We start from the raw sequence: 14,376 nt of genomic DNA, 5'->3' as shown, positions 1-14,376 counted from the left end.
ATGTATTAGTTTTAAGTGCACAGCAAAATGATTCAGTCACACACACATACACACACACACACACACGCCTGGCTTGCGAACACACACACACACATACATGCCTGGCTTGCGAACATGTCCATGTGGTTGCAAAGAATAGGACACGACTGGGTGACTAAACAGCAACTCTCTCTATATCTATCTATCTCACGGATTCATTCATCTGTTGATGGACACTTGGGTTGCTTCTATATCTTGGCTATTGTAAATAATTTGCTCTTTTTTCTAGCTTTTTTAGGTGGAAGCCCAGGGCATTGATTTTGGTTCTGTTTTCTAATGTAGCTATTTAAAGCTGTACATTTCTCTTTAACAGTGCTTTAACTGAATCTTACATGTTTTATAATGTTGCAGTTTTATTTTACATTTATTTAAAATATTTTCTAATTTCTGTTGTGATTTTTAAAATTTATTTCATAGACTATTTAGAAGTTCATTGGTTAATTTCTAAATATTAGGGGATTTTCCAGATGTATCAAAATTGATTTATATTTTAGTTCATTGTGTTCATAAATGTAAACTGTATGATTTCAATCTTTTATATTTTTTGAGACTTGTTTTATGGCCCAATTTTATGGTCTGTTTTATTGAAAATTACATATACACTTTAAAACAATATATATTGTTATTGAGAAGAGCATCTTTAACTATCATTTAGACATACTGGTTGATAGCATTGTGCAGCTTTTCTACATCCTGATGATTTTGTATTTGTTATTTGCTGACAGGGGAGTGTTGAAATTGCCTATTTTGATTGGACTTACATATATATTCTTTTTATTCTTTCAATTTTTGCAATGTATATTTTGAAGCTCTCTTCTTGGTTGCATACACATTAAGCATTGTTTTATCTTCTCTATGAAAGGACCCATTTATTATTATGGAAAGTTCTTCATCCCTGGTAATATTTTTTCTGAAATATATGTTGTTTGGTATTAATATAGCCAGCCACTGCTGCTATCTTTTTGCTTAATTTTTACATTGCCTATTTTTAATATACATTTTTCTAAAATATTTTTTAACAGCCTCATTGAGATATAGTTCATATACTTTTAACTTCATTTATTTAAAACATACAGTTCAGTGGCTTTTAGTGTATTCAGAGTTGTGTGACCATCATCACAGTCAGTTGTAGAATGTTTTTATTCTTCACAAAAGAAACTCTGAGCACCTTGGCCATCAGTATTCAATTTTTTCCTGTCCCTTGCCTCTCTTGCCAGCTACTGGGAATCACTGACATGTTTTCTGTTTCTTCATATTTAGTTATTCTGGACATTTCATATAAATGGAATCATATAATATATGATTTTTTGTGATTGGCTTCTTTCATTTAACATAATGTTTCTCAGGTTAATCCATGTTGTACCATGTATCAGTACTTCATTTCTTTTTATTGCTGAATATTCAGCTGCATGGATGTACCACACTTTATTTATCCATTCATTAGTGGATGAGCATTTGGGTTGTTTAAGTTTTAGGGTTTTACAAATAATGCTTCTATGCATTTTTGTTTACAATTCGTTGTGTGGAAATATATTTTCATTTCATTTCTCTTGGCTTTCTTGGAATAAAATTTTGCTAGATCATGGTAATTCAGTTTAACTATTCAAGAGACTGCCAGATTGTTTTCTAAGGCAGCTGTGCCATTTTACCTTACCCCCAGCAGCATATGAGAATTTGATTTTCTATACATCCTAGCCAGGACTTAGAGTTGTCTTTTGATTATGGCCATCCTGGTGGGTGTGAAATGGTATCATATTGTTCACCTTCATTTTTGAAATCTATTTTTGATGGATATATAATTCTAAGTTTATAGATTCATTTGTTGTTGAGATGTCTTTTTTTTTTTTTTTGTCTTCTGGCTTTTATAATTTCTGAGGAAGAAGTATATGAACAGCTTTTTTTGGTCACTCTCCTTATTTTGTCTTTTCTCCAGCTATTTTAAAACTTTGTCTGTAAAATTTGTTCTCAGCAATTTGATTTTGATGTGCTTTTGTATAAATATGTATGTATGCATTCATGTATGTGTGTATTTATCCTGCTTGTGGTTTGTTTAGTTTCTTGGTTTTATGAGTTTATAATTTTCATAAAATCTGAAAGATGTTCAGATACTAGTTTTCAAAATTTTTTTTTTGGTCCCTTTTCCATCCTCATTCTGAGATTACAGTTTTATCTATGTTGGACAACTTCACAAAATCCCGTAGGTGATTTGAGGATATTCTTTTTTCCAGTCTTTTTTCTCTGTACTTTATATGGGATAGGTTTTATTGCTGTGTTCTTTTTCATTGTCAAATCTTTTAATTTCATCAAGTGGCATTTTCACTTCAGATGATATATTTTTCATCTTTAGGAGTTCTATTTTTTTTTATGTTTAATTTCATTTGTTATTTTTCATCTTTTAAAAATACATGTTACAGTGCTCTAATTTCTCTGTTTATGTACTTCTTTGCTAGCTCTGTCATTTTTGGTATTTTGGATTTCTCTGAAGATTGTTTTTGCTAATTATAGGTCAATTTTTTGTTCTCTTCCTGTCTTGTAAGTTTTGATTAGATAATGGCCGTTATATTATGTTGCTGAGTGTTTGAATTTTGGGGGACTTTTCTTTCTTACAGGATATTGGTTTTTGTTTTGGCAAATAGTTTAGTTGTTTGCAGATCCATTTGAATCCCAGTCTCATCAGACCCCATTTTTAAGCTCGGCTAACTTTTCCTCTTGGGGCTTCCCTGGTCGCTCAGCTGCTAAAGAATCCACCTGCAATGTGGGAGACCTGGGTTTGATCCCTGGTTGGGAAGATCTCTAGAGAAGGGAAAGGCTATTCACTCCAGTATTCAGGCCTGGAGAATTCCATGGACTGTGTAGTCCATGGGATTGCAAATTGGACATGACTGAGAGACTAAGCACAACTTTTCCTTTATTCCAGGGTCGCTTGGAGTAGAATTCATCTCCTTTGAAAACTCTGAAATCCCCAAGGGCTCTGCACTTGGGCTGTTCAGAGTTCAAATGTTTTCTTTGTCTTGTCTGAGCTCCTTGAAGTATTTGTCTTACATCTCCCTTCTGTCTGTGTCTCCTTCCTTGTTCTTACCATCTTTCGTTCCCTTCCTTTTTTTTTCCTTCCCTCCCTTCTTTATTTCTGTTCATGCAGAATTTTACTTTTCCTATGCCTGGCCTAGTACTCAGCAAAGGCTTAAGGGAACTCTTGTATAAATTTCTGCACTTTTTTCTGCATTGCTTCCCTTTTTTGAGGAAATTCTGCACAACCTTAAGGTGTATCATTATTCCTGAACTGCATCTCTGATGCTAACTCTGCTAAGTTGTTTGGTTCTGTTTGGGTTTTCTCTGACTGTGTCCAAAATGTAGAAATCACATTCAGGTAACTATTAAATTCACCTTGCTTGTTTTCCTTTTTTCAGAGACCACAGTTCTGTGTTATTTGATGTTCTCTGTCTGAAAGCAGTTGTTCTATGAATTTTAGCTAGTTCCCAGGTGGTGTTAGTGGTGAAGAACCCGTCTGCCAATGCGGGAGGCATAGGAGGCATGAGTTCAATTCCTGGGTTGGAAAGACCCCCTGGAGAAGGGCATGGCAGCCCACTTCAGTGTTCTTGCCTAGAGAATCCCATGGTGGAGAAGCCTGGCGGGCTGCATTCCATAGGGTCGCATAGAATTGGACATGACTGAAGTGACTTAGCACACACACAGTCAGTATTTTACTTCTTAAGAGTGGGAGTTCATTCTCTTCCTTGTTATTGCTTCATGACTGGAAGCTTAGTTAGTTTTTTTTAAAGCTATGAGTACTGATTATATTACTAGGTTTTGTGCTCCCTGAGGAAAGCTATCTGACCATCTTTCTATCATTAGTTCATAGAAGGAATTAAGTACTTTTTATTAATGATCTTTAATTAAGAAAGAAACCAGTGTTTTCTGTGCTGAAAGCTTTTATTTCATATTCTTATCATACTCTGAATTGAAAAAAATTCCAACGGGTAGTTGTGATCCACTTGAAAAGCTCACTGATTAGAAATTTAAAGCCTGTCATTGCGAGAGTGCCATGTGCTGTGCTTAGTCACTCAGTCGTGTCTGACTCTTTGAGACCCCATGGACTGTGGCCCACCAGGCTCCTCTGTCCATGGGGATTCTCCAGGCAAGAATACTGCAGTGGGTTGCCCTCCTCCAGGGGATCTTCCCAACCCAGGGATCGAACCTAGGTCTCCTGCATTGCAGGCGGATTCTTTACTGTCTGAGCCACCATGGAAACCCAGGAATACTGGAGTGGGTAGCCTATCCCTTCTCCAGGGGATCTTCCCAACTCAGGAGTGGAACTGTGGTCTCCTGAATTGCAGGCAGATTCTTTACCACCTGAGCTATCTGGGAAGCCTGAAAGAGTTCCATACTATAGCAAAAAAGTACCAAAATTTAGTTTGCCTATAATCAACATTTCTCTTTTTAGAATAGCATTCAACCATGTCTAAGTTATTCTGACCTTAAGTTATCCAAATTTTAGGATTATTTTGGATTATTTGGATTATCCAGTTATTTAGGATTATTATTTTAGGATTATTTTGACTTCATTTCATTTTTTAAACAATATTTTGCTTTTATTTCATTTACGTTCTTTCTGCTCACATCTCTACTAGGGAATCTGCATGAAGTGGGGAGAAGGGGAGAACTAGCACACATGCAAAGAAAACTTAGGAATTGGCTTTTTATTCCATTTTAATAATGTTTAGAGGTTGTCAAAAGTAATGTCAAAGTTGTGTTCTAGATTTCCATGGCCCCTGGAAATAGAATTTTTTTCTTTTGTTGTCTGCTATAGAGAAGTTTAATTGGAGGATCATGGAAATTTTAATGAATTCTATTGATCTATTATTGATGAAATATGAATATGTTGGGGAAAGGACAATGGAGAAATAAAGTAACATTCTTTATTGCCAGAAATCACTGGATTTTATACTAACTAGCGTTGAAAAATGTGGCGTTATTTGACAGACCAGATGTTTCCAGCATACAGCCATGTGTCTCATCAGTGAATGTGCCTGTGTCCGCAGGCAACTTTGTTAGATTTTTCTCATTCTGTAAACAGTGTTCCAAAATACAACTAGACCCTAAAGTGTGTTTATCTTTTGGCTTAATTTCTAAGTTTATATGCATTCTAAAGTTTCTCTCTAGAGGAAATGCATTTTATTGCACATAGCTCTTCATACCTAATTGTAGTATAAACACCATTATGTTTACACTAAACCATGTACATTGTACTGTTTTTGAGTCTGTAACATTTTGATAAAAGCAACCATTTCAGGTTAAACTATATTTGTAGTTTTATTTCTAAATTTAGGGGGAATAAATTTCTTCCCTTCATTTATTTGGATTAAAATTTTGATTTTTGGAACACAGGAGGGGAAAACATAAAGAAAACAAGTATATCCAACCTCTAGATTTTAGTGTTTGTGGTATTAAGTGCATTGGAGTAAGAAGAGTTTAAGTATCTACCATGAAATTCATTCTTAAAACCTAAAGTAGAGCTAGAAGTCTTTCACTTAAAGGATCAGAACTGAGCTTTTCCTCAGTTCAGTTCAGTCGCTCAGTCATGTCCAACTCTTTGCGACCTCATGGACTGCAGCACGCCAGCCTTCCCTGTCCATTACCAACTCCTGGAGCTTACTCAAACTCATGTTCATCGAGTCGATGATGCCATCCAGCCATCTCATCCTCTGTCGTCCCCTTTTCCTCCTGCCTTCAGTCTTTCCCAGCATCAGGGTCTTTTCTAATGAGTCAGTTCTTTGCATCAGGTTGCCAGAGTATTGGAGCTTCAGCTTCAGCATCAGTCATTCCAATGAATATTCAGGACTGATTTCCTTTAGGATGGAGTGGTTTGATCTAGCAGTCCAAGGGTTTTTCCTATACTAAGTATATTATGGGAAATGTGGAAATTAAAAGCATGAAGAAGAAATTTATTACCTTTAATGTTTCTATCTGACACAGTTAACATTTTTGTATGTATTTTCCTAGTCATTTTCTATGTACTTGTTTGTGTGTGGGCTTATATTTAGTATATGTAGCCATATATAGATATATATTCATAATTTGCACATATATATGTAATTTTGAAAAACATGATAATACTTGTAAGTTCTATTTTTTGAATTAACTTTCATTCAACAATATTGTGAACGTTTTGCTATTTTATTTTTCTTTGGATGTACATATATACCACATGGATATATCATAATCTGTTTAACCAATTCCTTGTTAGTAGAATTCTAGTTTAGTATTTTATTTGCTAATATAAATAACTATAATTAAAGAGGCTTAAATGTATTTTTTTGCATCTAATTTTTTTGGGGGGGGAATGCAACTGTTTAGAATATGTGTTTGGTAATATTTTTCATTAAAAACTTGTATCAGTAATATAAATTTGTTTACCAGCAGGCTGTGAATTATCATTTATTGAAACTTCTGATAATAATATCCATTACCTTTTAAGAAATATTTGGCAGTGTGAATGGCAGAATCATATTTTTGACTTTGATGTCTTCATATCAGTCCATCTTCTTTTTTCATGTTTGCCTTTTGGGGTGTTCTTATGACTTTCCTTTTGGTCATTGCTTTAAAAAAAACCCTCAAATTTATATGTTGCAAATAATCGGTACTAGGTTGTTTCTTCTTTATTCTTATGCTCTTTTTTTATATATACTTATTTTGTTTTGCCTTAGTCAACTGTATCAATCTTAGTTTTGTTTGCTCTCTTATGCTAATGGAAGCTTTCCTACCTAACAGGTACATTTTTTCCCTATAGTTATCATAAAATGTCCTTCTGTGTTTCCAGCAATATTTGTTGTATATTAATATAGCCATTCAAGCACTTTTATGGTTACATTTTGGGTATATATTATTGTAGCTTTTACTTTAACTTGTTTGTATCTGTGACTCTAGAGTGGGTTTCTTGTAGGAAGCATATAGTTGGATCATGCTTTTTAAATACTGTCTGACAGTGTCTGCCTTTTGATTAGCGAGCTTATTAGTCCATTTGCATTTAATATAATTATTAATATGGTTGGGTTTTACTCTCTATTTTTGTGTCTTTTTTGTTCTTATTTATCTTTTACTCCTTTGTTGTATTAAATATTTGGTAGTATGCTATTTTAATTCTTCCATAAATTTTTGTAAAAAATTTATTTATTGTTTATTTATTTAGACTGTGGTGGGTCTTCGTTGCTGTGCACAGCCTTTGCTGAGCACAGCTGTGGCGAGTGGGGGCTCCGCTTCTTTGTGGTGTGGGGGCTTCTCACTGCAGTAGCTTCCCTTACGGTGTACAGGCTTAGTAGTTGTGGCACACAAGCTTAGTTGCTCCAACGCATGTGGAATCTTCCCGGACCGAGGATAGAACCTGTGTCCCCTGCACTTGCAGGCAGAGTCTTAACCGCTAGACCACCAGGGAGGCACCGTAAATTTTTTAACAACGTATTTTTTGAGTTGCTTGTTTTTTTAGAGGTTACTCTATCTGTGGATTATAATCTGCTTCTTCATTTGTCATAGACTGTCATAGTCTATTTTAGGTCATTGCTGATGTAGTTTTGATGTAGTATATAGAAGTAGTTTTGCTTCAACTTAGCTCCATTTTTTCCTTCTTCTTTAGTGCTATTATTATTATTTATATTTTATCTATATATTTTATAAAGCCAACAAGGCATATTATAATCATTGCTTTATAAATGTCTTTTACTATATTCAAAGGAGAAAAGAGAAAAAACTATGTTCAGTTTTTTATATTCAGCAGATATTTATTGTTTCCTTTGTTCTTCTCTCTTTTTTTTCTGTGAATTCATGTTACTACTTGCTGTCATTTCCTTTCTGACTTTTGTTAGTATTTCTTGTAAGGAAGATCTGTTAACAAGGAATTCTCTCAGTCTTTGTTTTTCTGGTAATATATTTCCTTTTCATTTTTAAAGGTTAGTCATCAGCTAATGATTGGTCCTGGGTGCTGTAAGAAACTTGAGCCAATAAAAATATCTACCCTTTTGTCAGTGGGTTTGTTTGTGGATTAGGGACTACATTAATAATTCAGGCAGTTTTCAACTTTGCTGAGCTTTTTTATCCTTCTCCTATGTTTAAGCCTGAAGCCTACTAGTCAGCCAGGGCTCGGTGTGGTGTTTAGGCCCTTTTAGGTGTTACCTGTGTTTGTGCACAGCCTCTGAGTCAGCTAGGGATATGCAGAGAGCTATCAGGCTATTCGTATTGCTGAAGCCTGGCTTGGAGAATTTTGAGCATTACTTTACTAGCGTGTGAGATGAGTGCAATTGTGCAGTAGTTTGAACATTCTTTGGCCTTGCCTTTCTTTGGAATTGGAATGAAAACTGACCTTTCCCAGTCCTGTGGCCACTGCCTAGTTTTCCAAATTTGCTGACATATTGAGTGCAGCACTTTCATAGCATCATCTTTCAGGATTTGAAATAGCTCAACTGGAATTCCATCACTTCCACTAGCTTTGTTTGTAGTGATGCTTTCTAAGGCCTCCTTGACTTCACATTCCAGGATGTCTGGCACTAGGTGAGTGATCACATCATTGTGATTATCGGTCAAAATTCTCCAAGCCAGGCTTCAGCAATACGTGATCCGTGAACTTCCAGATGTTCAAGCTGGATTTAGAAAAGGCAGATGAACCAGAGATCAAATTGCCAACATCCTCTGGATCATTGAAAAAGCAAGAGAGTTCCAGAAAAATATCTATTTCTGCTTTATTGACTATGCCAAAGCCTTTGACTGTGTGGATCACAATAAACTGTGGAAAATTCTGAAAGAGATGGGAATACCAGACCACCTGTCTTGAGAAACCTGTATGCAGGTCAGGAAGCAATGGTTAGAACTGGATATGGAACAACAGACTGGTTCCAAATAGGAAAAGGAGTACATCAAGGCTGTATATTGTCACCCTGCTTATTTAACTTATATGCAGAGTACCTCATGAGAAACGCTGGGCTGGAAGAAGCACAAGCTGGAATCAAGATTACTGGGAGAAATGTCAATAACCTCAGGTATACAGATGACACCACCCTTATGGCAGAAAGTGAAGAAAAACTAAAGACCCTATTGATGAAAGTGAAAGAGGGGAGTGAAAAAGTTGGCTTAAAGCTCAATATTCAGAAAACTAAGATCATGGCATCTGGTCCTGTTACTTCATGGCAAATAGATGGGCAAACAGTGGCTGGCTTTATTTTTTGGGCTCCAAAATCACTGCAGATGGTGATTGCAGCCATCAAATTAAAAGATACTTACTCCTTGGAAGGAAAGTTATGACCAACCTAGATAGCATATTAAAAAGCAGAGACATTACTTTGTCAATAAAGATCCATCTAGTCAAGGCTATGGTTTTCCCAGTGGTCATGTATGGATGTGAGAGTTGGACTATAAAGAAAGCTGAGCACTGAAGAATTGATGCTTTTGAACTGTGGTGTTGGAGAAGACTCTTGAGAGTCCCTTGGACTGCAAGGAGATCCCACCAGTCCATCCTAAAGGAGATCAGTCGTGAGCGTTCATTGGAAGGACTGATGTTGAAGCTGAAACTCCAGTACTTTGGCCCCCTGATGCAAAGAGCTGACTCATTTAAAAAGACCCTGATGCTGGGAAAGATTGAGGGTAGGAGGAGAAGGGGACAACAGAGGATGAGATGGTTGGAATGCATCACCAGCTCAATGGACATGCTGCTGCTGCTGCTAAGTCACTTCAGTCGTGTCTGACTCTGTGAGACCCCTTAGATGGCAACCCACCAGGCTCCCCCGTCCCTGAGATTCTCTAGGCAAGAACACTGGAGTGGGTTGCCATTTCCTTCTCCAATGCATGAAAGTGAAAAGTGAAAGTGAAGTTGCTTAGTTGTGTCCCACTCTTCACGACCCCATGGACTGCAGCCTACCAGGCTCCTCCATCCATGGAATTTTCCAGGCAAGAGTACTGAAGTGGGGTGCCATTGCATTCTTCACAATGGACATGAATTTGGGTAAACTCTGGGAGTTGGGATGACAGGGAGGCCTAGCGTGCTGCGGTTCATGGGGTCGCAAAGACTCGGACATGACTGAGTGACTGAACTGAACTGAAATAAACTGAACTGATCTGGTTATTCTGTTGGTCTCTTATTTATGACTTCCTTGTTAAGTTTTTGATTAGTCCTCTAGTCTGCACTTTGTCCCAACCAAGATGAACATCAGGCCAGTAGATTTGGAAGTTCTCACCTCCTTTTTGTAACTGAGTTTGCTACTTTTCCTAACAGCACTAGTCAGTATAGGATTTTCATTCTCTGCTCCAAATATGTCAACCCCTAATGGCAGAGAAGTTGCTCATTTTCCTGACAAGTTATAACCAGTGATGTGAGGGAAGGTGAAGAGGATGATGGAGGTAGCCCCAGGCAGGAACACCATGAAGTCTCTCTCTGTTTATCAGTTTTCATGAATAAACCCTTCTCAAGCTGTTGTTCTACTTTCTTTTTTTCCAGAGTCCTTTCTAATTTCCAGAGTCCTGAAATGGCTGTTTGCAAAGTTTTGTCCAGTTTATATTTGCTTTTTAAGTAAAAGATTTGCTAAGTTCTTCTGTGTGCCACAGTTGAAATCTATCCTTGGGTACTTTATTTTATAGGATGATTTTTATGTCACTGATAGAATCATTTTGTGTTTCTCTTTATTTTCACTCTCTCTCTCTTTTTTTTAAATCTCCTGTGGCCTTTATTCTTTATGTAATGAATTTCATTGGTGGATTTCTATGCTTTCTGTATTCTTGGGATAAAATCTTTTTTGATTATAATTTATTAAGTCCTATAATACATGTTAGTCTTTAATAATTTGATATTTATTTTTCCATTGATGTTTTTATTGAAACAGTCCTGCATTTGTCTTAATATAAGTGAAAACTAATTCAGGCTAGAAATTTTCCCTGAGGAATATATCTGTGGCCCTAAAGAAGACTGAATTGAGCTAAAGGTGATGCAATTCCTTTTATAGGCATTATCCTGCACTGAAAACTCTGGAACATCTAGAGCATACCTATCTTCCTCAAGTAAGCCACTATCGATTCTGCAAGGTGATGGTGGACAATATCCCCAAGCTTCGAGAAGAAATTAAGGATGTGTCTATGTCCGATCTCAAAGACTTTCTGGAGAGTATCCGCAAACATTCAGACAAAATTGGAGAGACTGCCATGAAGCAAGTAGGTCTGGGGTTTGTGATAGGTTGGCCAATGACTTTGCAAGTATTCTGTTAACACAGATTTCATTTTGCTAAGTGTCTTAATTGTTTCTTATCATTTTAGGGAAGTCCTTCATCTTATGGAAACACGTGGTTTCAAAATATTTTTTATTTTCTTAACAGAGCAGTGAATTATTTACTAGTATATTGTTTTGCTCTGTGAATGCTCAGTAAATATTAATTGGCTATTATGGTTTGTACTGTTGTTTTGAAGAGATTTTTCTATTTTTTGAATACTTTTCTTGACTTTGGGTATGATTCAAAGCCCAGGGTTTTAAAAAGTACTACTTCTAGTTAATGAGCTAAATTGTGCTGCATATACTTCTGGTTGATTATTTACTGTGCAAGCAAAATGTTATATATGAGTATTTCTGTAATTGTTATTTCAGATATCAGTGGCTATTGATGAAAAAAGGCCTGTTGGGAAATGCTGTGATTTATGATCATAGAAAGGAATTTGCTTATAGCTTATTAAAAAATAACAAAGTATTTAGATTTTTTCTTTCAGTATCTTCATCTCTAACTTATGAAAGTCACACAGAACATCCAGAAGTACTTTGTTGTTATGAATAAAGAACAGGAGTAATTTGCAGTATTATTTGCTCTTTTGGAACTTAAGTCATGCTGATTTTATTAAAATTTCTCGGGATACCTTGATATAACCTACAATAATAAGTAGTAGATTCATTTTTTTAATGGGAAGTCTTTTTTGGTTCTGTAAACAACTATGTTCTTGAGTAAGTCATTTGTAGTTCGTATCATTCTGTGAGCAAGGTGGGAATAGGTCATATTTTGGGTCAGATTTTCGGTCTCAGCTATTCTTTTAGGTATTTGATTCTGTAAAAGAGATCTGCCTGTTGGAAATCCCTTTCCTAAGAGGATACAGATATTCTTTTCCCCTTTCTCCTTTAAAATTTTTTTATTATTATACTTTGCAAAGTGGAAAGTTTAAAATTAGTTGATGATAAACTTTGATGGAAATAATCATATCATGTCTTTTTTTTTTAGTGATGTAGAAAAAATTAATCATTGGAAATATGCTTTTGCTTTGCTGTGTATATTTTGAGTACAGGAATGAAAATATCTTGTAAGACAAGTCTTATTTGTGGTTGAAATTTTTTACTAACCTTTCAAAATATTGAAGAGTAGAGTTGCTTTCTCTAGGCCTTTGCTTGAGAAATTCCTTGCGTTCTCTAGGCCTTTGCTTGAGAAATTCCTTCAGTTTTGAAGTAAAAGAGATTCCGTGAAGAGTATTATTATTTCATTTAATGAGATTATCTGTCTCTCCCCCTAATTATCTGAAGAAATTATGGCCTAGGGCAGGGATGTGATTTGCTCAAGTTCAGCTTATAAAGGTCAGATCCTGTAGTATAGAATTCAGATTAGATTGAGGTGAATTTATCTGCTGTGTCATTCAGTCTGTGTAAACTGTTAGCTGTTGGCTGTATTTTTGTCATTTAAAGAAATGGTGATGAAATCTTTTGTGAATTCAGGACTTTTTAATTAATTGAGGACCCTTTATTCCTCCTATAATATTTTTCATCTCAAGTATAGCTCTTATTGCATGTATTACTATCTTATGCTATAATATCCTTGAGTAAAGATATCTTACACATTTAAAAATCTTCTGCAGTCCCTAAAAAGTAAGGAAAGTGGGAGGGAGAGAAACTACCACATACCCACATACTTTGTACATGTAGGTGTTCAATAAATATTTGTTTGAATTCATGGATGTTGGATTAAAGGGAGAGGTTATGGTTTATTTCTTTCTTATGTCAAGTCAAAAATGATGTTTCTGATTTGTGATGGTTTTCTTTGCAATGGATATTTAAGAAATGTCTCCATTATATGGCTCTGTCATTTTTAATATGGTTTTGAAGATTGCTGCAGAAGGGGAAAGACCAAAGAGTATTGGATGTGGTAGGGGTTTTTTTTTTTTTTTTTTTTTTTTTAAGAAGCTTGTTTATTTTGTTCTTAGCACACATTTTTTAATTTATTTTTTGTTTGTTTCTTTGGCTGTTCCCTGTGGCATGTGGGATCTTAGTTCCCTGACCAGGGATCAAACCCTAATCCGTTGCACTGGAAGTAAAGAATGCTAACCACTAGACCACCAGGGAAGTCCCTGTGGTAGGGTTTTTTTGGGCTAGGCATGGAGGTGATGCATCATCACTACTACACTGATTTCATTGGCCAGAACTTAAAAACGTGGCCATACCAACCTGCAAGGGAGACTGGGAATATAATTTCACTCTAAGAGAAGAGCGCAGTTTTGGTGAATAGCAGCTAGTCTCTGGCACAGTCTGCTCTTTTGCTCATCAAATATGTCTTCACTCTTCCTTTCATCCATACAACATGTCTGTCCCTTCCCTAAGGAATATAACCTAATATCCCATCTAGTTACTACATCCATCTCAAAGAATGGTATTTTCCAGGGATGTTCAGTACTCTCCATCAGACCCAGATGTGGCTCTTCAGTGGGCTGATGACCATGGAGAAGCTAGAACAGAATAGCTACAACAAAAAACTTCCATTTAGAAATCGGAAGAACAGGACATGTACAGTATTCCCTCATCTCATCTTTTTGGGTCATCATTGGGAAATCTTTCTGAATTAGTAATAGGGGAACTTCCTTGCTTAGATGTTGACTCTCTGGAAAGAACTCCTTTGCTGCATCGTAGTTTTTCTTTGCCTATTTTTTTTTTTCCTGTGTACATTTCTAAAGAGTGTGCTGGGGAATTGACATTCATTTGAATACTTCTTTTTCTCTCTGTAGATATACATATATAGCTAGACTTATATCTACAACCACATTTATATCTCTGTGTACCTTTCAGTGCCTGCTTTCTGCTTCTACAAGTTTAGGAGCCCAACATTTGTTTTAATGTTCTGAACAAAGATTTATTTAGTCCAGATTGTGGGTTTTTGGCATTATAGTTACCTCAAAACTTAGTAGACCTCTGATCTGTTTGTTTTCAGTAGGTTCTGTTTAGATTCTGTACCCAGTGTTCTTTTCTAAATAAATTTTTGGGAATGATTTTTTTCTTTTTCCCTGTTTGGAGAGGTAGTGGAATTGGGGGAGAATAACTCTTGCCTCATGTCTTTTTTCTTATTTTAATGG

At 35.9% G+C, this 14,376-nt stretch overlaps 1 protein-coding gene across 3 annotated transcripts in view; it reads left to right on the top strand.

Moving 5' to 3' along the window:
- EXOC6B (exocyst complex component 6B) overlaps positions 1–14,376 on the top strand; it is a 664,516-nt gene that overhangs the window by 104,645 nt on the left and 545,495 nt on the right. For all 3 annotated transcript variants that reach the window (XM_043918361.1, XM_043918362.1, XM_043918363.1), the window contains exon 6: positions 11,016–11,220. In XM_043918361.1, coding sequence (XP_043774296.1) covers positions 11,016–11,220 — 205 coding nt within the window. The remainder of the gene's footprint in view (positions 1–11,015; positions 11,221–14,376) is intronic.

The sequence above is a fragment of the Cervus elaphus genome, chromosome 11, assembly GCF_910594005.1.
Source record: "Cervus elaphus chromosome 11, mCerEla1.1, whole genome shotgun sequence".
Classification (NCBI taxonomy): domain Eukaryota; kingdom Metazoa; phylum Chordata; class Mammalia; order Artiodactyla; family Cervidae; genus Cervus; species Cervus elaphus.
Note: the sequence above shows the minus strand (reverse complement) of the source record. Positions and strands in the feature narration are given on the sequence as shown.